The following is a 26,193-nucleotide window of genomic DNA, read 5'->3' as shown; positions in this document are numbered from 1 at the left end:
TATTTTAAATACAAAAAGATAGAAACTTTAAACACCTAACAACAAATTGCAACATGTATATCTTGTTTGGCACTGATTTAACAAATTATCTCTAAAAAGACTTTAAAAAAGATAACTGGGTAAATTCAATACTTACTGAATATTTGATATTATGAAATTATTAGCGTTGCTAGATGTGATAACTGATTTGACGTTATACAAAAAATGCCCTTATCTGTTAGAAAAGAAAATAAAAACATTGATACATTCCCATGAAGAAAATTTCCAGCTACTTTTGGAGATTTTCATGTGGCCCAAATGTGTCAAATTTCAGGGAAATGTGAAGTGAGAGTGGTGCAAGAGAGATAATATAAGAACAATATTTCACAGTCCATGAGAATGTTCTTATTTGAATACTGTGATTTCCCTGAGTTTGTATAGTTTTTGGTTTCTCTTGAATGTGAGGATGGTAACCTAATCACCACCTCTAACTAAAAACTGGGAACTGCCTACTCAAAGCCTTCTTTCATCCTGAGCCTGAAGTTACTCCCTTCCAGTTTCTGAAGTCGATGTTTTCCAATTTAAAACGAGCCCCTTCGATCTGTGAGAAAGCTGGAATGGAAATTTGTCAATGCTTGCCATGGTCCTTATGAATGCAATGAAAAAGTCTTTGGAAATGCAGATAAGACGTTGAGACACTACGTGAAAATATTCCACTTTGATTGCCATCGGTCTGAAAAGAAAGGATAGGATGTAATGTTTGGATAAAATAAACACTCGGAAAGGACGCAGGGTGGCGCTGCAGCATTAAAAGTAGAACGAAGAAAGCTACCAGCGGGCGCTCCTTAAGCCAGATGCTCTGCTAAAGAAGCAAGCAGGAAGGGGAGGCTTTCTAAGGTGTTTGCTCCGGGAAATCAGGACCTTGGGCGTCTCCATTTACCCAGTACCTGCGAGATACTAGATGATAAGAGCCCGCCACAACACGAGCTGAAACTGGGTCACGTTTGCTGGGATACCGGAAAGCGATGGAGGCCGGAGAGGGAAAAGAACGCTTTCTGAAACAAAGGCAAGTCTTGATATTCTTTGTTTTGCTGGGCATGGCTCAGGCTGCTACCGAGCCTAGGCACTATTCAGTGGCTGAGGAAATGGAGAGTGGCTCCTTTGTGGCCAATTTGTTAAAAGATCTGGGGCTGGAAGTAGATGAGCTAGCTGCCCGGGGGGCTCGGGTCATTTCCAAAGGGAAAAAAACGCGTCTGCATTTTGATAGGCAGACAGGGGATTTGTTGTTAAATGAGAAACTGGATCGGGAGGAGCTGTGCGGCCTTGCCGAGCCATGCGTGCTACCTTTCCAGGTGTTATTGGAAAATCCCTTGCAGTTTTTTAAGGCCGAGCTACGGATTAGAGATATAAATGATCATTCCCCGGTTTTCCTAGATAAAGAAATAATTTTGAAAATTTCAGAAAGTATCACTCCTGGAACTACATTCCTAATAGAACGTGCCCAGGACTTAGATGTAGGAAGCAACAGTCTCCAAAGTTACACAGTCAGCCCCAATTCCCATTTCCGTCTTACATTACAAGACAGTCCTGACGGCATATTACCACAGCTGGTGCTGGACAAAGCACTGGATCGAGAAGAACAGGCTGAGATCAGGTTAACTCTCACAGCGCTGGATGGCGGGACTCCACCCAGGACTGGCACTGCCTTGGTTCGCATTGAAGTCTTAGACGTCAATGATAACGCGCCCGAGTTTGCAAAGCGGTTTTATGAGGTTCAAGTTCTGGAAAACAGTCCCATTGGATTCCTGGTTGCCACAGTCTCTGCTAGCGATTTGGACATTGGAACCTATGGAGAAATATCTTATGTATTTTCCCAAGCCTCTGAAGATATTCGCAAAACTTTTCAAATAAATGCAAAGTCAGGAGAACTTTTTTTAACACAGAAACTGGATTTCGAATCCACTCAGACTTATACATTAAATATTCAGGCGACAGACGGTGGAGGCCTTTCTGGAAGTTGCGTGGTGTTTGTCCAAGTGATGGATTTGAATGACAACCCTCCGGAACTGATTATGTCAACATTTATCGATCATATCCCAGAAAACTTGCAGGAGACCATAATTGCTGTATTCAGGGTTTCAGATCCTGACTCGGGAGACAATGGAAGAATGGTTTGCTCCATTCAAGATGATCTTCCTTTCTTCCTTAAACCTTCTGTTGAGAATTTTTACACCCTCGTGACAAACACAGCTTTGGACCGAGAGACAAGAGCCCAGTACAACATCACCATCACCGTCACCGACCTGGGGACCCCCAGGCTGAAAACCCAGCACAACTTAACGGTGACGGTGTCCGACGTCAACGACAACGCCCCCGCCTTCAGCCAAAGCTCCTACACCCTGCGGGTCCGCGAGAACAACAGCCCCGCCCTGCACATCGGCAGCGTAAGCGCCACCGACAGAGACGCGGGCGCCAACGCGCAGGTCACCTACTCGCTGCTGCTGCCGCCCCACGACCCGCACCTGCCCCTGGCCTCGCTGGTGTCCATCAACGCGGACAACGGGCAGCTGTTCGCGCTCAGGGCGCTGGATTACGAGGCGCTGCAGGCGTTCGAGTTCGGCGTGCGCGCGGCCGACCGCGGCTCGCCCGCGCTCAGCAGCCAGGCGCTGGTGCGCGTGCTGGTGGTGGACGCCAACGACAACGCGCCCTTCGTGCTGTACCCGCTGCAGAACGGCTCGGCGCCCTGCACCGAGCTGGTGCCCAGGGCGGCCGAGGCGGGCTACCTGGTGACCAAGGTGGTGGCGGTGGACGGCGACTCGGGCCAGAACGCCTGGCTGTCGTACCAGCTGCTCAAGGCCACGGAGCCCGGGCTGTTCGGCGTGTGGGCGCACAACGGCGAGGTGCGCACGGCCCGGCTGCTGAGCGAGCGCGACGCCGTCAAGCACAGGCTGCTGGTGCTGGTCAAGGACAATGGCGAGCCGCCGCTGTCGGCCAGCGTCACGCTGCACGTGCTGCTGGTGGACGGCTTCTCGCAGCCCTACCTGCCGCTGCCGGACGTGGCGGCGGCCGAGGCCCGGGCCGACCCGCTCACCGTCTACTTGGTCATCGCCTTGGCGTCGGTGTCGTCGCTCTTCCTGGTGTCGGTGCTGGTGTTCGTGGCGGTGCGGCTGTGCAGGCGGAGCCGGGCGGCGTCGGGGGGCGGCTGCTCGGTGCCCGAGGGCCCGTTTGCGGGCCACCTGGTGGACGTCAGCGGCACGGGGACCCTGTCCCACAGCTACCAGTATGAGGTGTGTCTGAGGGGAGGCTCAGGGACCGGCGAGTTCAAGTTCCTCAAGCCCATTATCCCCAGTTTCCTTGGTCTGGGTGAGGAGAGGATTAGTGAAGGAAACCCCAATTTCAGGGATAACTTTGAATTCAATTAAGTATTAATACGGGTCTACTGAGCCTAGTCTCAGTTAATTTGTGGAAAGTCCTTTCTTACTGCCTTGGTCATTGGGGTTCTTTTTATTTGGTAAATAGCTATCCTATTCCAATTTAGTGCATGTTACTGGTGTTTCTAAAGGTGTTCATTTGTGGTATAAGGAATGCAAATTTCCTTTGTTTTCTTTTTGTTGATTAGTCTCACTGTAACTTAATTCAACTTAAAGTGTGAAAGTAAATTTTGTATTTTCGGAAGTCTTTAATTTTTAAGTTAGACCACCTTTTCCCAAACTCATCTTGCACAGTTCCCAGGTAATTTTGCAGAACTTAAAATTTAAAACATCTTTTTAAATGTTTGCAATCGCTACACAAGCTTATTCTTTTTCCAACGCAGAATATTTGTGTTTGTATGTTCTTTTAGACTAGTATAACTTCTATTCTGTTTGCTCATGTTGACTAAAACCATTAATATATGCGTATTCATTAATAACAAAGCAACATCTCACATTTTTCTAAATATGTACTTCCTTAAAGAGTCCATAAGTGAAGATTATGATTCCTTAGAGATTGTGACAACCTTGACTGCTGGATTCTACAAACCATTCACATCAAAAGTGCTCAGTCAACTACTAATATTCTCAAATGTAGTTAAATAAATAGCATGTGTCCAGTTGTTTTTAAAGCCATGTAGTTCCTCATGCTTTCTATTAAAAAAATTTTTCTTTAAACATCTGCTCATTTCAATTCCCCTTTAAAAGTTACCAGTTTTAGCAAATTACAACCCATCTGTTAACTTTGAGCACATCCTTAAAATCCAAGAGATATGAGGAAATAAATCTAAGTCTTTGTTCTTGACCAAATTTTAGAAACTTCAAATATTAGTTTGGCATTGCATTTTTCAAAAATTTTGGAGCATTTATGATTCCTTTGGAAATAAGCCCGTGGCTACTTCTATTTTTCCCTTTTCGGTTTCCTATGGTTTTCAAAGCTTTTTTTCTTTTTAGGTTCTTGAATATGTTTCTCAATAGCTCCCCATTTATTGTATGATTAGCACAGTAACTGGAGGATCATAGGTTCTTAATAAAAGTTTTGAATAAATGATTGAAAGAAAGTGTCTTTATTTCACCCTGTGATATTCTGATATTTAAAGACACTAAAATACTCAGAGAACAAAATTTTGCTGGAATTAAATGCTCTCTGATGCATAAGGAATTACATATATAATTTTTGGTTACTAAATTAACCTGATTACTGTTATTGAAAGATTATGCAGTTATCAGTCTCTGGTGTCTCTTTCCCTCAATATATTTTTCCTTTCTCTCTTCCTGATTAATTTGAGTCTCCTCTCCTGCCTTCTAGCTTAAGGGATATATATGGGGAAATTGTGTTTTTGATTTTATAATTTAAATTTCCTTGTGTAATTCCCTAAATGATTCATTCAACTTTATTTCTTGCAGTGCAATTTCAGATCCATACATTAAAACACATTTTTAATTCTTAATGTTCTTCAGCCTATATTTAAATTCTTATATCATTTTATGTTTATTTGCATGAGCTGTGCTATTAAAATTATATGAATTCTAAAGGTTTCCTTTTGAGATTAGCAGTGTAGAGCACTGCTAATCCTTAGTAGGATTTGGATAAGTCACATAATTTCTGTTCCCCCAAAATGCTAATAACAGCTATTTCTATATCTTGAAATTATGATCAATGAGATAATATATATACAAGTATAAGTGCTGTTATTTTTAGTATTACTAATATTAAGAGCAATCCTAATAGATGATCCTTCCTGTTACATTCCTGATAATTGTGAAGATGCTAGATTGAACAGTTGATATTTGAATTGTTTCATTTCTCTGCTTAAAACCTTGCAATATCTTCCTTTTATTCTTAGAATAAAATCCAAGCATCTGTTATTTGCCCACAGTTTATCTCTCCGGCCTTCTCTTCCCACTTACTCTTGAGACACAAAGTTTTGGGTACACTGCCCTTTTATCATCTATAATGGCTATTATTTACCATTGCCAGCCTTTATGTATCAGTTTCTCATATATGTATTCTTCCCATTTTACAGTCTTAGTCTGTAAGACTTGGCCTGTAAGACAAACATCTTATCCTTCATCTTCTAGATTAAGTGGCACAACTTTGATGGAACCTTTTTCACCCACCACCCATTGAGTCAGGTCCTCCTATTGCATACTTTCAGTGTGCTCAGTATATTTCCTATGTAGCACTTTTCACAGTTTGTTTGAACATATATTTAAAGTCTGTTCATCCCATTAGATGGAAAACTGTACGAGATAGACACGATTTGTCTTGTTACCACTATATGCCTAACTTCTACAAACTCAACAAATACGTGTTTCCACAGATAAGTTACAGTTACATAGATGAAACAGTTAATACAGTTCATATAGATGAAACCAGTAATTGTAAAATTATTGTGAAATATGAAGAGGAGAAATCTCTATGTTCCCTGAGTGTGAAGATTTGAAAGGAATTGGGCATTTGTGACCTCTGAGTATACACCCTGACACGACCTATTATAATTTTTATCACCTTGCATGAGGTCATCTTTTCATAGCATTTTTTCCCTGATTATAAATGCAATTCGTGCACATTTTACAAAATCTGGAAAATAAGAGAAAAATGCAAGTAGGCTATGAAGCATATCATCATTTAGAGCAAAATCCTTTAAAGTTTATGGATAATAATTGCAGATGGGCAGGAAGAGTAGCTCTATCAGCGAAATCATATAAATCAGCAAAAACATGTAAATGAGGACTCTTACCAAAGACAGTGGTTGTTCTTTTTTAAGGGGACATTTCATTTCCCTAGGTTGTGTTTGTTTAACTCATTTAACACAAGAACCTCCTCCAGTAGCGTCAAATGGGTTTGAGAAGGGGAATAAGCGATTAAAAAATCAAAACACCCTGCGACGCTCCGGCCCCAACACCTTCTCTAAGATTTTTAAGCTACCAGCGAACGCATGGTGGCGCTGTTGACTAAGAAGGCGAATTAAACCACCGGCATTGTGCGCACTCTTTAAGGCACCGATCCAATTCGGTAAACTAGGGGGTTGTGAGCCTGGGCAGATTTTTAAGCAAGAAAATCTGAGCCCAGGAAAGGATTATTCGCTAGACCTTCTTCAAAGGTTGGAAGGCAAAAGGCTGCGTTTGCTAGCACTGCCGGAGGCTTAGTTTGGCAATATATCCGGGAAGAACGTGGCGAAAGCACAATGGAGGCCAGAGGGGAGCGTTTTCTTAGACAAAGGCAAGTCCTATTTCTCTTTGTTTTTCTGGGTGGGTCTCTGGCTGGGTCTGACTCAAGACGCTACTCTGTGTTTGAGGAAACAGAGAGGGGCTATTTAATAGCCAACCTAGCAAAGGATCTAGGGCTAGAAGTAGGGGAACTGGCTGTGAGGGGCGCCCAGGTTGTGTCTAAAGGGAACAAACAGCATTTTCAGCTCAACCATCAGACCGGCGATTTGCTCCTGCATGAGAAATTGGACCGGGAAGAGCTATGCGGCCCCACGGAGCCATGTATACTGCATTTTCAGATATTACTGCAAAACCCTTTGCAGTTTGTTACAAATGAGCTTCAGGTCATAGATGTAAACGACCATTCTCCGGTATTCTTTGAAAATGAAATGCAGCTGAAACTCTTAGAAAACACGCCACCAGGAACCATAATTCCTTTGGAAAATGCTGAGGACTTGGATGTGGGAAGAAACAGTCTCCACAACTACACTATCACTCCTAATTCCCATTTCCACGTTCTCACACGCAGCCGTAGGGACGGAAGAAAGTACCCACAACTGGTGCTGGACAAAGCGCTAGACCGCGAGGAGCAGACAGAGCTCATTTTGACGCTCACCGCGCTGGATGGCGGCTCTCCACCCCGGTCGGGAATCGCCCAGCTCCACATCCTGGTCTTAGACATAAACGACAACGCCCCTGAATTTACACAGTCACTCTATGAGGTTCAAATTCTAGAGAACAGCCCCATTAACTCTGTTATTGTCACTGTCTCAGCTTCTGACTTAGATACAGGAAATTTTGGGACAGTATCATATGCATTTTTTCACGCTTCTGAAGAAATTCGCAAAACCTTCCAGCTAAATCCAATTACTGGTGATATCCAGCTAGTCAAATATTTGAATTATGAGGTTATGAATACTTATGAAGTGGACATAGAAGCTAAGGATGGCGGAGGCCTTTCCGGAAAAACCACAGTGATAGTTCAGGTGGTTGATGTGAATGACAACCCACCAGAACTGACCTTGTCCTCAATTACCAGCCCTATCCCTGAGAACTCGCCAGAGACTGTGGTGGCTGTTTTCAGTGTGTCTGATCTAGACTCTGGAGACAATGGGAGAATTATGTGTTTCATCGAGAACAATCTCCCCTTCGTGCTCAAACCATCCGTAGAAAATTTCTACACCCTAGTTACAGAGAGACCACTCGACAGAGAGACCCAGGCCGAGTACAACATCACCATCACCGTCACCGACCTGGGGACCCCCAAGCTGAAAACCCAGCACAACTTAACCGTGATGGTGTCCGACGTCAACGACAACGCCCCCGCCTTCAGCCAAAGCTCCTACACCCTGCGGGTCCGCGAGAACAACAGCCCCGCCCTGCACATCGGCAGCGTGAGCGCCACCGACAGAGACGCGGGCGCCAACGCGCAGGTCACCTACTCGCTGCTGCTGCCGCCCCACGACCCGCACCTGCCCCTGGCCTCGCTGGTGTCCATCAACGCGGACAACGGGCAGCTGTTCGCGCTCAGGGCGCTGGATTACGAGGCGCTGCAGGCGTTCGAGTTCGGCGTGCGCGCGGCCGACCGCGGCTCGCCCGCGCTCAGCAGCCAGGCGCTGGTGCGCGTGCTGGTGGTGGACGCCAACGACAACGCGCCCTTCGTGCTGTACCCGCTGCAGAACGGCTCGGCGCCCTGCACCGAGCTGGTGCCCAGGGCGGCCGAGGCGGGCTACCTGGTGACCAAGGTGGTGGCGGTGGACGGCGACTCGGGCCAGAACGCCTGGCTGTCGTACCAGCTGCTCAAGGCCACGGAGCCCGGGCTGTTCGGCGTGTGGGCGCACAACGGCGAGGTGCGCACGGCCCGGCTGCTGAGCGAGCGCGACGCCGTCAAGCACAGGCTGCTGGTGCTGGTCAAGGACAATGGCGAGCCGCCGCTGTCGGCCAGCGTCACGCTGCACGTGCTGCTGGTGGACGGCTTCTCGCAGCCCTACCTGCCGCTGCCGGACGTGGCGGCGGCCGAGGCCCGGGCCGACCCGCTCACCGTCTACTTGGTCATCGCCTTGGCGTCGGTGTCGTCGCTCTTCCTGGTGTCGGTGCTGGTGTTCGTGGCGGTGCGGCTGTGCAGGCGGAGCCGGGCGGCGTCGGGGGGCGGCTGCTCGGTGCCCGAGGGCCCGTTTGCGGGCCACCTGGTGGACGTCAGCGGCACGGGGACCCTGTCCCACAGCTACCAGTATGAGGTGTGTCTGAGGGGAGGCTCAGGGACCGGCGAGTTCAAGTTCCTCAAGCCCATGGGTCTGGTTCAAGACACTGAGTGAGACTAAAGCAAAGCTCCAATTTTAAGGATAGTTTAGGTTTCATTTACAGAATAGTATAAAGATAGTTGTTTGACTATGTTTTTCTTTTGAAATCAAGAATCTTTAGTTGATATAACCTTTTGTTTATATATTGATTTTACTTTGTTAATCCTTGCATATTCTTTTTTCATCTGCTTCCTTTCTTACTAATGCAGTCTTAATGCCTCCTTTTCCTTTTCTAATAGGTGAGGAAAAATACATTCATTTTGTTTTAATGATGATTTCTAACAGGTTTACTTTAAGGAACTCATCTCAAATTTTATATCCAGAGCAATGTAGATAGAGTTCCACACCAGCGATCTTATAATTTACCTTGTTGAATACAGTCAGATATTGTTCTTTGCAATATACTTAAAGCAGCTTCGTAGTTAATGAAGTTTGTGGATAGATATAATTTGTTTTCTTTAAGATGCACCTTATTTAAGGTACAACATGTTTTTAAGGACATAGTAATCAAACGAAAGTAATACATTTAGTTCAGTTTCTGTTTTGACATTTGCAATTAATATTTCAATATTATATGCATTTACATTGACAAAAATGAACACAAAATAAAGGCTATAAGGCAAATTACTCTTGGATTTGCCTAGAGTATTCTCATGATGTCTGAAGAAAAAAATTAAACCTAGAGCATTTTGAACAACAGATTGTGCCTTTCCATTTTGCACGAAAACGTTGTTTAGTGAGGCATCTGATGCGATGACAATTTAGTTTGTAAATTCTGAGATATAAATGTTATCAACCCGAGTCATTTTTTAAAAGGTTTTATTTATTTATTTATTTGTTTATTTATTTATTTCAAAGACACTGTGGAGATGGGTAGGAGAGAGAGAGAGAGACTCTCAAGCAGACTCCATGCTTAGCTCCATCTCAGGACCCTGAGATCACAACCTGAGGGGAAACCAAGAGTCTTGGGCTCAACAGGCTGACCACCCAGGTAATCCAACCTAAGCGTCATTTTTAAAATTTTTCAAGAAAGCACATGCATATATGACCTCTAAATGGATTATGGTAAAAGTGGTGTCCCATCCAATACTACTTTTAAAATTAATACCTAGGGGCACCTGGGTGGCCCAGTCAGTTAAGCCACTGACTGTTGGTTTTCAGCTCCAGTCCTGATCTCAGCATCAGGAGATTGAGCCCTGCCTCCGTGCTCCAGTTGGAGTCTGCTTGAATTCTCTCTTCCTCTCCCTCTGCCCCACCCTGCCTCCATTCTCTCTCTAAAATAAATAAGTAAATCTTTTTAAGAAGAACCATTTAAATTAATACCCACTTGGCATTTAGATGGTGATATATGAGGGAAATACATATGTATTTTTTGTTTCCTGTCTTGATTCCCTCCTCCTGATTTCAATCTGTCATGACTCAGGATTATATATGGTCCTTCTGGGATAAACTGTCCATCCACATCAGCATTCTACCCCCTATAATGTAATTAAAAGATGTCCAAGAATAGGGTAGTTCTAAAGAAGAGAGAGCAATATCATTGTGAAAGTCTAAATTAGCTACACCTATGGATAAAATCTGGAAGCAACCAAAACACATTTTATGGCTATTTTGGGTGAAACAGAAAAATTTATATTAAAGTGACAAATTATTTAGTTCCCAATTAGAGAAGTTGATTAGGAAAAAATCAGTTTTCTTCTCAGAGGCATTTTCTCATCCAAATGGATAGAAACTTCCAAGAACTGAAAACTGATGACTAGAAGAAAGTAAAGTTTCTCAATGATTTTGAAAATTCCCAAAAGAGAAAAAGAATTCCCAAAAGAGAAAAAGAATTCAATCATACATTAAAGTGTAGTTATAAATGCTATCATTTTATATAACTGAGAATCAAATGTATGAATCCTATTAACCAGGGGAAAGAGAATATTTCCTTTCACTGATGAAGCACTTTATAGAGATGTTTGAATCTGGCTCTTTTAGTCAGATCTTTTTTCTTCTTTTCATACGTAGCTGAATTTTCAGTAAGAGAAGAAAAAGGCTTAGTCCTGGGTAGTGTGAGAGCTAGGGAAGTATTCTCTGTAAGGTATAGAAGGCAGGTTTTTTTTTTTTTTCCATTATGGTATACGATCTAGGACTAAAGTTGGAGGGGCTAAATGCTGAGCATTCATTTATACCCAGAACACAAAATAATGGATACTATTAATAACTTAGTTGGTCAATCCGTTGAATTCATATACTGTTGAGAAAGTGAACAGAATTTAGTAAAGCCAGAAAAGATCCTCTGAACTAAATTTGAAGATCAGAAGTAATTACACCTTAGTCTTGTTTCAAAATTGCTTTTATTTCTGGGCTGTTGAAGACCTTTTACTCTTTTATTTGAAGACAATGTTCAAAAACCTCTTTATCTGGATATTAAGTACAGGACAAAGAGGGCACCATATGTATAGTACTATCTATTGTGGCCACTTTTTGGAATTCCCATACTGAAAGTCTGGTACAGGGTAAAAGGGATGACTTCCTGTGCTAATGATAATTTTTAGTAGTCTTCTATGAGGACTAATAAGTTCATTACTGTGAATTATTTCCAAATCGATCTCTAATATTCTAATTTTCAAAAAGTAAGAGAAATTAAAATGGCCCCTCCCCCCAAACACACTAAATAACCTGACTAGACTCTAAGGAACTTGTCGGTAGAGTATGTTTCTGTTTTATTCAGATAGCACAATGTGTCACACACAGTAGATGCTTGAATAACATTTGTTGCATGAGTGTGTTTGGGGGGAGGGGCCATTTTAATTTCTCTTCCTTAAATATGGCTGCCTTGTAAATGAGGACTTTAAAAAAAAGTCAGTTTTTCTGCATATCCCACTACTTTTATTCTTTATTTATACTGGCTTTTCAGAGTAGTTTGCTATATATTTTAAAGCTAGAAGTCTGTTAGTTTTAATTCAAAGTTACTTTTATGTCTAATACTGATATTCTTAGCTTGGTTATAGTTTGGTTGAATATAGATTTTTGAATTTAAACAATTTTCCTCCTGTTCTTTTGGTATTCAACACTGTTGATCAAAAGTATGAAATCAGTATAGTTGTCATTCTTTTATTTGTAAACTTCTTTATTTTTTAAGAGTAATCTCTATGCCCAGCATGGGGCTCTAACTCACGTCCCAAGATCAAGAGTCCTGTGCTCTACCCACTGAGTCAGCCAGGTGCCCCGCCTTTACTCTGTTTTTTTTTTTATATATATATATTTTTTCTTTATTCTTGATGTGCTGGTACTTGCTAGGTCCCAACCTGAGATTTACCCAATATGCTGATTGTTTTTGTTTCAGTAACTTTAGTTTTTTTTTTAACTTCCATTTGGTCAGTTTTCACAACAACTTGTTTTTTCTATTCACAATTGTTATTTCCTTCTTTTTTGTTTGAGGAAAGTAAATGTCTTTTACTCTTAAGTTCTTTCCATATTGTTCTGAATCTCTGTTTCTTGTGTATACATTCTTTTATCTGTTGAGTCCATTTTTCACTCTGTTAGTCTTCCTCATTTGCTTGGTGATATTTTATTGACAACTCATCCCCTTCTGGAGGTTTCCCTCATGCCAGTACTGGTATTGGTAGTCTTGTGGAAGGGAGGAAGGAGGAGTCTCAGGGTGTTTCCAGCCCCAGGCTCTGCAAATCCAAGCCTTAATGAAGAAGCTTAGCTCAGCTCTGTCACACACAGGGAGAAGTTTGAGACCAATACCTAATGATGTATTTGGTCTGGGTCCCAGTCTCCCTTGGACGGTCCTGCTCTGCATTTGCTCCGTGAGGCAAAATCACAGAGAAGGTCACCCTCTGCCTCTTGTTTGTCATGGTGATGGCTGAGGCTGTAGACATGGGAGCTAGTGGAGACATTTTTTACTTTCTAATTTGCAGAGTAAACAAGCCGGTTTTGAGGAAAATCGAGTTGTAACTGAAGTAATTGATACATGGGGATTCCCTACAGGACAAAAAAGCAAGGTCTTGATTAATATGTGACAGTGTTGCACATGGTAGTGCTGGATGACCAAGAAAATGTGCTGCGGAGCTATCTTATATTATGCACTGAGCTGGTGCCACACAGACAAGGTGGTAACCGGGATGGCAATCTGAGTAGAACTCAGGACTGTTTCATCAATGATTCAAAGCTTCATAGTACTTGATGTTTAGCAAGTGGGCCCACAACCTGGAAGTATCGGAGCGCTGAAGCATATCTAGGCTCCAAAGTCACAGGCACAGCCAGGCACAAGCTACTGCTATGATTAAAGACTAGAGGTCACTCTATTTGACAGGGTCTAGGACCTATCCCCGCCTGACCTGTCATTCACTGAACCTCCACAGATGTCTACTCAGCTGGCAGGTTCTCTGTCCTCTTGAGCAGTGAGATGACCCGGCCATCCTCCTCTTTCGATTCTCTGCTCCTGTTCAATGATGTTCAGTTGTGGAGGATGAACAGGGAACCTTCAGTGGACTACTGCTCATAAGGCCATTTTTTTTTTGAGCATTTGGGGGATATCAACATCATTTGGACTTAGTTGAAGAACTATTAATGTGAGAGGTTTCTGACTGGAATGTCAGAGACTAATGGGTTCAGCTTTCTGAAGTCAGTTGTCTCCAGCTAATATGGGCTGACTATGAGGAAGAGCTTTGATGAGAAACTCAACTTCTAAAACGACTGGTGGTTTATAAAAAATTAAAACTGTATTGTCTAAATATTGTCATTTTGAGGTGGGAGGGGTTTTACCTAAATTTTTTTATCTTTAGGGAAATGGATTTTTTCATCCTAAATGTCTTATCCTATTCAAGATTTAATCAGTAATCAAAAACTTTCCATAAAGAAAGGCCCAGGACTAGAATTCTACTGAATGTTTAAAGAATTATCACCAGTCCTTCACAAATCCAATTGTAAAAAGAGGACCAGAGACATCTCCCAATTCATTCTATGGGGCCCATATTATCATGATGCTAAAACCAGACAAAGATAATACAAGAAAATAAAATAATATACCATATCCCTTATGAATATAGATGCAAAAATTCTCAACAAAACATTAGCAAACTAACTCCAGCAACATATAAAAAGAATTATATACCATGACCAAGTAGAATTCATCCCAGAAATTAAAGGTTGGTTTAACATATGAAAATCATCAGAGCAATACACCATATTACCATCTCAATTAACACAGAAAAATCACTTTACAAAATCCAATACCTTTTCATGATAAAAAACACTCAATAAACCAGGAAGAATAGGGAATATCCTCAACCTGATTAAGGACAACTATAAAACCCACAGTTAACTTCATATCTAATGGTGAAGGACTTTCTCCCTAAGATGAGGAACGAACAAGGATGTCTCCTCTCACTGCTTTATTTAATATTGTACTGGAACTGTAGCCAGGGCAATTAGGTGAGAAAAAGAAAATAGTTCAGATTGGAAATGAAGAAGTTAAAGTATATTTGTGGATGACATGATCTTGCATAAAAATTTTAAATCCTAAAGAGGGGTGCCTGGGTGGCTCAGTTGGTTGAACATCCAACTCTTGATTTCAGCTCAGGTCATGATCTCAGGGTCCTGGGATAGAGCCCCACACAGGGCTCCTGGCTCAGTGGAGAGACTGCTTCTTTGCTCTCGCCCTCTGCCCCTCCCCCACCCCACCCCTGCTTATGCACACACTCTCCAAATAAATAAATAAATAAATAAATAAATAAATAGTCTTTAAAAATCAATCGAAAACTGAAATGAAAACAATTCCACTTGTGATAGCATCAAAAAGAATAAAGTGCTTAGGAACAAATTTAACAAAAGAAGTGCAAGACTTTACACTGAGCACAACCAAACATCACTGAAAGAAATTAAAGAAGACCTAAGTAAATGGAAAGTGTTCATGGATTGAAAGACTCAATATTGTTGAGATGGTGATACCTCCCAAATTGGTCTGCAGATTCAATGCAATCCTATCAGAATCCCAGCAGGCTTTTCTTTTTTCAGACATTGGCAAATTGACCTTAAAATTCATATGGAAATGCAAGGGACCCAGAAGAGCCAAAATAATCTTGAAAAAGAACAACAGAGTTGGAGGACTCATACTTCCTGAGTTTAAAGTTAGACATTAGATTTTGAACATTTCGATACATTAAACATACAAATACTCTTTTCATTTAGAATGTTCTACAAGAAATTATTAGAAATTATCTTAGATGCCATCATAAATTTCTCTAGCCAAATTCTCATCATTCAGATATCTCCTTTCAAAATTTGCATTTCAATAAATGTGATTTATTTATTTATTTATTTATTTATTTATTTATTTATTTGAGAGAGTGAACACGAGACTGTGAATGGGGAGCAGCAGAGGGAGAGAGGGAGAGGGGAGAGAGAATCTTAAGCTGGCTGCACACTTAGCATGGAGCCCAGTGCTGGGCTCAAACTCAGGACCCTGAGATCATGACCTGAGCCAAAATCAAGAATTGGATGTTCACCGACTGACCACCCAGGTGTCCCAATAAATGTGATTTTTAAAAATATCCTACAGGTTTAGTTTGGAATTTTAACTGATATTAAATTTAATTTGCTTTCACCAGTGAGCAGTATCGTTTGCTTTATAGTTATTGCACTCAAATGGCCAGCCTGATGTATTTAATTTATCTGTCTAGTAGAGGAACTCAAAAATTTGTAAGAATTTCTAACAAAATCCACACGCCATCAACATGAACCGATTGTTAATGTTAGTTTAATATTTTGAAATAATACTATTGAAGTGTGATTTAAGGAACTAAAAATACTAGTTAAAATCTAATTCCTATTTCACCAATTAATCTTTCTCTCAACAATTGGTTTAATTTCCCTCTACTCTCCCTCTTCACATTAAGAACAAAACAGCCCTCAAGTCATCATGAGGTTTAAAAAACATTCGTTCACTTTTTTTTTTAAACAAGTGAGAATATTCAAAACTTCAGAGTATGGATTTTGCATTTTGAACTTCTGGCCTACTTGTATTAAATTCCTTTAAAATGATTTTTATCTTTTCTTCAAGGAAATTTAAAATTCTTGCTTATACTACACCAGGGAGGAATCAAAACTATTCTCTCTCACTTTATATATTCAACATGGAAAAAAATACTTTAAATGTCATGCTTCAGGTCTGGTGAAAATTGTGTAAATTGTAGTCGTATGAGTCCTTCAGAGTGGAAAATGCAGCTTTCCTGACTGGAATAGAATGGTTTTTCAGGTGATCATCCTCGATATCATTAACTCTTCCTCCATGCAGGTACAACATAAGAGGTATTTTTTCCAAGTTTAGCAGTTTTTTTGGGGGGGGGATAATCCATGATGTAAGACTGCCCTCTTAGATTGTTTTTCTTGTTTTTAACTTTATACCCTAATAACATTCCAAAAGATCCATACATAGGTATTTTTTTCTTCCGTAATCAAGGCTACAGGGAATTCATGATATATATCGCTCTTGTATTTATTTTTACCTAATTAATGATCTCAACAAAACACTACTAGTTTCCCTTCCGATTTCAAAGTTGTGTAAGCACCTGTTTTTGCTGGTATCTATCTCTAAAGGCAGACAGACCATTTTAAAGGTTCTTATATTAATTGCAAACTTGAACACAAATATATCACCTGTGATATCTCTGTAACCAAGGCAAGACTGAAGTTTGGATCTAAATTATCTAAAAAGTTGTTCACTTCTCCAATTCCACTTATGTGGGTAAGAGAATAGATTCTGGAGCCACACTGTAGTGGTGTGAATCCTAGCTCTACCATTTCATATGATGTGTGATTATGGGCAGGTTATTTAAACTCTCTATGCCTCAATTTCTTCATCTATAAAATGTGGCTAATAAGAGTGTCTACCTTGTAGGATTGTTGGGGGATAAAATGAACTAATATGTGGAAATGCTTAGAATAATATCTAGCATATAGTTGCACATATGCATTAATATTATCTAAATTTCATTTGCTTTGGGTTGGCAAAAAAACTGAAAAGAGCTGATTTGCAACACTATTTCAACGTCAACATATAGGAATAAATAAATAAACAAAATGTAGTTTAAGTTTTGTTTTGAACACTTCAACTTGAATCTAACTAGAGCTTGGTTATTATATTATAAACAGTTTGCTCTTTTGTTTTGCCCAGGGTATTTGTTTTCCATTTATATCTAAAATAATAGTTTTGCCTTTTGCTCTTTTCAGTGTTTTATCATTTTTTATTTCACTTAATGGTCATATATATTGTATTCACCTCTGATTTGCTTTAAATGTGAAAGAATTCTAAAGTGTATTAATGTTATTATTGCCATTGCTATGACTCTTATAGGAATTAATTACTAGAACTAGAATCAAAGTAAATTTAATTGAATAGTACTTAGCATGTATTATACTCTGAGAATTCTGTTTATTTTCAGACATGTTTATGGCTGAATATATGATCTGGCAGTAATCTTCATATATAAATAGAAACATGATCATTAGAATGGATTAATTTATTTATTTGTTTGACATTTTTTAATGACTACCATAATCCAAGCTTCTTTCAAGAATATTTTTTCTAATACGTTCTGTCACTCTCAGAATTTAAATATTAATGCTTTTAAAATAATTCATTCAACATGAATTATAATTTATTAAGTTAACTAAGTAATTAAATAAAATAGCAAGATATTTAAAGAGGGGAAATCCTGTATGTGCCAAGATAAATGGTACTCTACTCAATACACTCAATATACTAATTGTAACCGAGAAACTGCTTAACTGTATCTCAGTTAACTTACTATATCAGGGTAATCACAATGGCTGCACACTGTGCTGGAATCCATTTTATAAATAAGTCTCTCCTCTTTATGATATATGAATAGACAAGGCCTGAGGCACCCTTTGCTCACAGATTAAAATGCTTTAAATCAGGGCTTCTTATTTTGCCCAAATCAGCTGGTTGAAGAATATGGTATCTGGGATACAAAGGATGAATGCAGTAAGAAGTAAACTTGCTCTAAATAAGTTTAATCTTAAAGCCTTTACTTTAACAAAATTTTATGATTTTTACTCACTTGATTTTGTTTTTATATTATTCTGATAATAGTCAATTAATCAAGTCCTATCACCCTCTGAGCTTCAGTTTCCTTGTCTGTAAAAGCCCTGGCATTTGCTCTCCAGTCTAAGAATCTGACTCTAATATGTTTGATTTCCTTCTAAATTTAATGCGGATTTACACTGTAAAAGGACTCATAACAAAGCAAGATGCCTCTTCATTCAACTATACTACTGTTTGTAGGGACAGAGAAAGTTTCTTTGAAAAATAGTCTCCCTGAGACCATGTGATAGCGAGCACCTTAACAAACTTTTGCATCATCATAAATTCCTCACATACTTGGAAATAAACAAATACGATTTATAATTTTATAAGAATTTATCTCCCCTGGTTAGATTACATAAAGGGGAAACGGAGTTCTTTGAAGTTCCACTGATTAGAGTGTGGGGAGACCAGGAAAGTTCCACTGATTAGAGTGTGGGGAGACCAGGTTATCCTCCTGATTTGTGCTCAGTTACTGTAGCTCATGCAATATGAAGAAGTAACCTTATAAATTATGCAAGTTAATGGAATTAAAAAGTTTGTGAAAGTTCTATACACTTTAAAAAGTAGCTTAACTTTGGACACTTCCAAAATATGCTTTGACTTGAGAATATTAATTTCTCAATCAAGACGCAGGGTGGCGCTGCAGGCTAAGGTTGTGAATACAGAGCCCTAAAAAGCTCGCGTATTCCTTTGTTGCAAAAGGAATCAAAAATACACGAGAGGAGCTTTGCCAGCCGTGCTGGGTTACCAGCGAGTTTGGACTGCGGTATACTAAACGAATTTTAAGATTCAAGGCAACTTTGTGAGGACTCTACCAAACAAGAAATCGTAATTTAATACCTCTGTCGGTGCCAGAAGGGATTGGATGTAAGCACCGGGTCTCCAACATGGAGACGCTAGAGAGAATTCAACCAAACAGGCAAGTGATGGTCTTTATTTTGATGGTGTTCTTGTCTCCGGCTCTTGCTGAGCCTATTCGTTATTCTGTGATGGAAGAAACAGAGAGTGGCTCCTTTGTAGCCCATCTGACCAAGGATCTGGGCCTGGGAATCAGGGACCTGGCCGCCCGGTCGGCCCGGGTGGTGTCTGACGATGACAAGCAGCGCTTGCAGCTGGATCGTCAGACTGGAGATTTGCTTTTGAGGGAGAAACTAGACCGGGAAGAGCTATGTGGCCCTACTGAACCGTGTGTACTGCATTTCCAAGTGTTCCTAGAAAAGCCGGTTCAATTTTTTGAAGGAGAATTATCAATCCAGGACGTAAATGACCACTCCCCGGTATTCCCGACTGGGGAAATGCTCTTGAAAATACTGGAAAACAGCCAGCCAGGGACTCTGTTTCCCTTGAAATTAGCTCAGGATTTGGATGTGGGCAGCAATGGTCTTCAAAAATACACTATCAGCCCCAATTCTCATTTTCATGTTCTAACTCGAAATCATAGTGACGGCAAGAAATACCCAGATTTGGTGCAGGACAAAGCGCTGGATCGAGAGGAGCAGCCTGAGTTCAGCTTAACCCTCACTGCACTGGATGGTGGGTCTCCACCTAAGTCTGGCACCACCACAGTGCGGATCCTGATCATGGACGTCAATGACAATGCTCCGGAGTTTGTGCACACCCCGTATAAGGTGCAGGTCTTGGAAAACAGCCCACTAGGCTCCCCAGTACTTAGTGTCTCCGCTAGAGATGTAGATGCAGGAAACTTCGGGAGTGTTTCCTATGGCTTGTTCCAGGCATCAGATGAAATTAAACAAACTTTCTCAATAAATGGAGTCACAGGAGAAATCCGACTGACAAAGAAACTGGATTTTGAACAAATTAAATCTTACCACGTGGAAATTGAAGCTATAGACGGAGGAGGCCTTTCTGGAAAATGCACCGTTGTCATAGATGTGGTGGATGTGAACGACAACGCCCCTGAACTTACCATATCTTCACTCACCAGCTCCGTACCAGAAAATGCTCCTGAGACTGTAGTCTCTATCTTCAGAATTCGAGATCGAGACTCTGGAGACAATGGAAAGATGATTTGCTCTATACCAGATAATCTGCCATTCCTTCTGAAACCGACATTCAAGAACTTTTACACTCTGGTAACAGAAAGCCCCCTTGACAGAGAGAGCCAGGCCGAGTACAACATCACCATCACCGTCACCGACCTGGGCACCCCCAAGCTGAAAACCCAGCACAACTTAACCGTGACGGTGTCCGACGTCAACGACAACGCCCCCGCCTTCAGCCAAAGCTCCTACACCCTGCGGGTCCGCGAGAACAACAGCCCCGCCCTGCACATCGGCAGCGTGAGCGCCACCGACAGAGACGCGGGCGCCAACGCGCAGGTCACCTACTCGCTGCTGCTGCCGCCCCACGACCCGCACCTGCCCCTGGCCTCGCTGGTGTCCATCAACGCGGACAACGGGCAGCTGTTCGCGCTCAGGGCGCTGGATTACGAGGCGCTGCAGGCGTTCGAGTTTGGCGTGCGCGCGGCCGACCGCGGCTCGCCCGCGCTCAGCAGCCAGGCGCTGGTGCGCGTGCTGGTGGTGGACGCCAACGACAACGCGCCCTTCGTGCTGTACCCGCTGCAGAACGGCTCGGCGCCCTGCACCGAGCTGGTGCCCAGGGCGGCCGAGGCGGGCTACCTGGTGACCAAGGTGGTGGCGGTGGACGGCGACTCGGGCCAGAACGCCTGGCTGTCGTACCAGCTGCTCAAGGCCACGGAGCCCGGGCTGTTCGGCGTGTGGGCGCACAACGGCGAGGTGCGCACGGCCCGGCTGCTGAGCGAGCGCGACGCCGTCAAGCACAGGCTGCTGGTGCTGGTCAAGGACAATGGCGAGCCGCCGCTGTCGGCCAGCGTCACGCTGCACGTGCTGCTGGTGGACGGCTTCTCGCAGCCCTACCTGCCGCTGCCGGACGTGGCGGCGGCCGAGGCCCGGGCCGACCCGCTCACCGTCTACTTGGTCATCGCCTTGGCGTCGGTGTCGTCGCTCTTCCTGGTGTCGGTGCTGGTGTTCGTGGCGGTGCGGCTGTGCAGGCGGAGCCGGGCGGCGTCGGGGGGCGGCTGCTCGGTGCCCGAGGGCCCGTTTGCGGGCCACCTGGTGGACGTCAGCGGCACGGGGACCCTGTCCCACAGCTACCAGTATGACGTGCGTCTGACGGGAGTTCCTAGGACTGGTGAGTTCAAATTCTTGAAGCCAGTATTTCCCAATCTCTTGATTGAGGACATTGGGAGAGAAATTGAAGAAAACCCCAACTGCAGGAATAGCTTTGTATTCAGTTAAAGAGTGTATTTGGTTAAGTCAGCCTCTCCTTAATTTTGGCAAACCTAACTCCCTTTGCAATGCCTTTCTTTTAAGGAATTCTGTTGTCTAAATATGTATATCTCTATTCCAAACTTATGCATGTCCCTGATTGTGCTAAATTTTCCTCCTTTTATTGATATTCATTGAACTTAGCATTTTCACTTACACTGATTATGGACTATGTATATTCTCCATATTTGACCTTTTCTTCATGATTAATCTGTCCATAACTATAAATTACTCAAGTAGTTTAAGAAGAAATTTTTATTTACATCAACTCCTTACTGTCTTAAAGCTTTTATGTAATTGTGCATTTCTATGTATTTGTGGTGTTTGTCTTTACCATCAGCTTTATCTTTAGAGTGTTTGAACTTGTTTTAGCTACCTAGGCCTTTTTGACTGTTCTCCAGTCTATGCCCCTGGAAAGCCATGAGCATATAACTTAACCTACTTGTTTCTCTGAAATTGTACATGAACATGCACTTTGATTAAAATATTAAAACACTAAAATTGTGACTTCCTAATGTGAACACCATACATGCTAGAATTTTTTTAAAATTTTTGATTGCTACTTACCTAGCACACTGTATGTGTTCTGTAAACACTAATACTAAATTTAAAAAATTACTTTCATTTATAAGTAATAATTGAAAATCTATCATTTGGCATCATGCTCACTAACCAAAACTAAATCACTGATTGATAAAATCCTTTAAAGCAATTTCAGACCTTAAATGAACCTTAAATCCTTTCAAAGGATTCAAGATATGAAGGATATCATATCTTCCTTGTCCTTCCTTTTGCCCTATAAATAGAAGTTCAAGTGAAATTTAATGTATATGTTTCTTTTGGTTTTCTTGCAGCTTCTCCCCACTTTTCAAAAGAGTCAGAGAATTTCTTCTGAGTTTGGGTTATTCTGTTCAGGCCTATTCAAGGTTATTGGGTGATAGGAGGTTTTCACTTTAAAGTACTTTGCAGACATGAACATCCTTTATCAACAAAATAATGTTTTATTTTTGATGTCCAAATTATCTTCTGTTCAATGGAGCTTTGAGGTGTTTTATGTAAATTTACTTTATCAATTATGCTAAACTTTCATTGATAAGAAATAAGCATTATGTTGTCATTTTGGACAATAGAATAGAAATAGCAATTAATTAAGAAATGAACTTATCTGAAGTATAATTGTTTTATGTCATGTTCAATAAGCAAAGTAAGCTGATCATGTGGTGTCCAACTAAATTTATATGGATATAAGTGTAAAACCTCTTAGTTGAACTTTTGACACAATGTGATCAATTGAAGAGCGTGCTTTATAATCTAAATATTTATTTTTAAATATCAGGATCATACTGGCATTTAATTATTTGTACTTAACCCTGAATTACTTTTTTTCCCTAAGGATATAATAATGACATTAAAAAAGGAAAATTACTGGTTAAGTTATTCTTGAAACATAATTTTTAGTCTTCATCCAGTCTAAAAATTGAAATGAGAAAGTGATAAAAATGAGAACAAAATTAAACACAAGTATATTTAGACAAAAATATGGTAGTCAACTTTAATGACTACTCCATTTATTAGCAATTTAAGTGAATAGCTTTTATATGTGATAAGAAATCTGACTGAAGTTTTCACCAGTATATTGCAACATTATGAAAATCCAAGTTCCCTTTTTTTTTTGTTTATGCCAGAAAAGGCCAATTTGTATAACTGCCCAAATGAGACTGGCCAAATAAACACCCAAACCCACCTTTATGAATTTCTGTGTAAATTTGTGAATTACTTTGTGTATTATTTTATTGGTTACTGTGTATATTCATAAAGCACAGACCATTCCTTACCATAACACATGGATCATTCTGTACACCAGACTTTGGTGTAGAATGGATCAATATTTTGAAATTCAATAATTTGAATTTAATAGTAAATGTGACCCAAATAACTTCTACAAAATGCATACCTTATGAAAAATAGGCCAGTTCCATTGTTTCAAAACAAAAATAAAGAATGGAGGCCAAATATCTTGATAATTACGGTCATTTCAATCTTATGTTTTCTTACATGCTTCTGTTATATGTACATTTCCCCCCAGTTTTAGTTAAAAATAATTGAAATACATCACTGTGCAAATTTAAGGTGTACAACATGATGCTTTGAATTACATATATTGTGAAGTGACTACCACACAAAATAGGTTTAGCTAACATCCATCTGAGATATACATCTTTTACAATTCCTTTATTTTTTTTGGCACAGCACATAGTGAGTTGAACATATGCTGTTTTGGGGGCAGAACTTTTACTGAAGGTTAAAAGTTATGTAGTTATTTGGTGGAAGTCTCCTTCCAGGTAGAATGGATGGATTACCTAACAGCATAAAAACTTGTTAAAATTCAGAAATTATCTGTTTGACACAACAGACAGCAGATAATATAATAAGAACTCAAAGGGCTAAGATTTCTTGGAGTTGTGAACTGACTTCTGCAGTTTGACCTGCAGAAATTTGCTAAGTCTTGGAACAGACAAAAGGCTCCTGCTATGGGCTAGAGCAACTTCAGTAGCCTTTGGCAGACTGGAAGAGTCAAGCTCATGGCCAATTTTTCCCCTCAGTCAAACTCAGGGACAGTCCGAGGAAGAAGACTAAAAGCCTAAGTAAAAAAATCTCTGAATAGCAGAGTCAGTTTTGATAGTCTTGATACATAAAGACTAGGGTTTAAAACCTGTCATGAGAAGGAAGAAGACTAAAAGCCTAAGTAAAAAAATCTCTGAATAGCAGAGTCAGTTTTGATAGTCTTGATACATAAAGACTAGGGTTTAAAACCTGTCATGAGAAGGGACTGTGGAAAATACACTAAGTTCTCAACTGATAATTCTGGAGAATTAGGTGCTTATCAGGACTGCAAAGCACCTTGACTAAGCACAGAGCCTGTTTGGATTAAGGAAATTTGATGAGACATGACTCTATCAAGTTAACAGAGTTGAAAAGGTGAACTCTTTTTGGAAAAAGATAATATCATCTGGATCCTGGGCAGCTTTTTACGTAAATATTCTGCATTCAATTAAAAACTACTAGGCACACATACAAAAAAAACTGGTTGACATGAGTAAAACCTAGAGGAAAAAAACAGACAATACAAATGATCCAAAGAAGAAACAGATACTAAAACTTACTGACAGTGATGTTAAAATAAGTGGGACTAATAGGTTACAAATGAAGAATAGAGGAAAGAAATAAAAGAGAATTTCACCACAGAACTGAAATTTAAAATGGAAATTCATTATGGAACTGAAAGAAATAAAATCTGAAATTAAAAACTATTTCGGTAGTTTATAGCTTAGTAGATATACAGGAATACAGGATTAGTGAATGCAAGACAAGCCAATATAAAATGTCCAAATAGAAGCATAGGAGAAAATAATGAAAAATACAGAAAAGAACATTACTGACATGTGGGATATAATGAAAAACTGTAACATACATATGATTGTAATCCTAAAAGGAGAGGAGATGTTAGAAATAGAGAATAAGCGATGTTTGAAGAGATAATGGCCAAGAATTTTCCAAAATTTGTGAAAATCCTTCACCACTTAAGATGCTTGGGGAGACCCAATGAAGAGAAATAAAATACAAAGTACACCTAGATGTATCATAGGAAAGATGCTGAAGACCAGAGTCAAAGAGAAAACCTTAAAAGCAACCACCAAAAAATGAGACATTACTCTTAAGGGAGCAACAATAAAATAGCGGACTTTTCCACATAAATCATGAAACCAAAAGACAAGGAAATGATGCCTTTAAAACAGACTAGCACTCTTATATTACCAGAAAATATATATTTCAAAAATACAGCTTTCAGACAAATGAAAACCAAGAGAATTAAACATAGTCATGTTTGCACTAAAAGAAACACTTTTAGTGGAATTCACTGGGCAGAGGGAAAACAGTCCTAAAGGAATCAGGCTTGCAGGAAAAAATGAAGAGTAACAGGAAGGGTAAGTATAAATTAATATTGGCTATAGAAGGCAAAAATAGAAGTTTCTTAAAGGATTTAAAATATATATAAGATTTAAATTCATGACAATGTACAAGGAAGATGGTATAAATACAGTTAATTAGTTCTAAGCATTATCATGGAAGCAGTAAAATTAAAAATATATATATTAGACTCTTCTAGATAAAAGATGCATGCTTTAATGTGTAGGATAATTACCACAAGATTAACTAAAAAATGAATTGAAGGAAAATGAAAAATAACAAATATATGAATAATCCAAAAAAGAATAAAACTTTAAGGACAAATTTAAAAAGTAGATGGTAAGTATAAATAGAGAATTATCAAATATTACATTTATTGTGATTAGATTAAATGATCCCATTATACAACTGAAAATTTTCAGAGTAGGTATAAGAATATTTCAACTATTGGGGCGCCCGGGTGGCTCAGTCGTTAAGCGTCTGCCTTCGGCTCAGGGCGTGGTCCCAGAGTCCTGGGATCGAGCCCCACATCAGGCTCCTCCGCTGGGAGCCTGCTTCTTCCTCTCTCACTCCCCCTGCCTGTGTTCCCTCGCTTGCTGGCTATCCCTCTCTCTGTCAAATAAATAAATAAAATCTTTAAAAAAAAAAGAATATTTCAACTATTGTATATGGTATCATATAAATGTGTGTTTGTGTGAGATATAACAAAAAGGTTGAAAGTTTAAAAAAATAGGAAAAGATACAATACAGACACTAACCAAAATAAACCTAGTGTAGCTGTAGTCATATAAGACAAAGAGACTTTGAGGAAAGATGCACTGCATGCATAGAGATAAAAGAGATGTTTCATA

The 26,193-nt window shown here is 40.4% G+C and overlaps 3 protein-coding genes across 3 annotated transcripts; all 3 read left to right on the top strand.

Annotated features, from left to right (window-relative positions):
* The first annotated feature begins 247 nt into the window (after window positions 1–247).
* On the top strand, window positions 248–5,278 carry PCDHB2 (protocadherin beta 2). Its single transcript, XM_045794470.2, has one exon. The coding sequence runs from the start codon at window positions 1,005–1,007 to the stop codon at window positions 3,399–3,401; it is 2,397 nt and encodes a 798-aa protein (XP_045650426.1). The 5' UTR covers window positions 248–1,004; the 3' UTR covers window positions 3,402–5,278.
* A 754-nt stretch (window positions 5,279–6,032) lies between these two features.
* Window positions 6,033–9,057, top strand: PCDHB3 (protocadherin beta 3). The gene has a single exon (XM_045794468.2). The coding sequence runs from the start codon at window positions 6,641–6,643 to the stop codon at window positions 8,975–8,977; it is 2,337 nt and encodes a 778-aa protein (XP_045650424.2). The 5' UTR covers window positions 6,033–6,640; the 3' UTR covers window positions 8,978–9,057.
* Window positions 9,058–18,455: 9,398 nt separating this feature from the next.
* PCDHB4 (protocadherin beta 4) lies at window positions 18,456–23,400 on the top strand. The gene has a single exon (XM_045794467.2). The coding sequence runs from the start codon at window positions 18,953–18,955 to the stop codon at window positions 21,341–21,343; it is 2,391 nt and encodes a 796-aa protein (XP_045650423.2). The 5' UTR covers window positions 18,456–18,952; the 3' UTR covers window positions 21,344–23,400.
* The last annotated feature ends 2,793 nt before the right edge of the window (window positions 23,401–26,193 follow it).

The sequence above is a fragment of the Ursus americanus genome, chromosome 5 (genome assembly GCF_024610735.1).
Source record: "Ursus americanus isolate L20-20 chromosome 5, mUrsAme1.1.p, whole genome shotgun sequence".
NCBI lineage: Eukaryota > Metazoa > Chordata > Mammalia > Carnivora > Ursidae > Ursus > Ursus americanus.
The sequence above is the reverse complement of the archived record's forward strand: the minus strand, read 5'-3'. Positions and strand labels throughout refer to the sequence as shown.

Excerpts from the sequence above, each read along its gene's own strand:
- PCDHB3 (XM_045794468.2), top strand. The coding sequence starts at position 6,641 with ATGGAGGCCAGAGGGGAGCGTTTTCTTAGACAAAGGCAAGTCCTATTT.
- PCDHB4 (XM_045794467.2), top strand. The coding sequence starts at position 18,953 with ATGGAGACGCTAGAGAGAATTCAACCAAACAGGCAAGTGATGGTCTTT.
- PCDHB2 (XM_045794470.2), top strand. The coding sequence starts at position 1,005 with ATGGAGGCCGGAGAGGGAAAAGAACGCTTTCTGAAACAAAGGCAAGTC.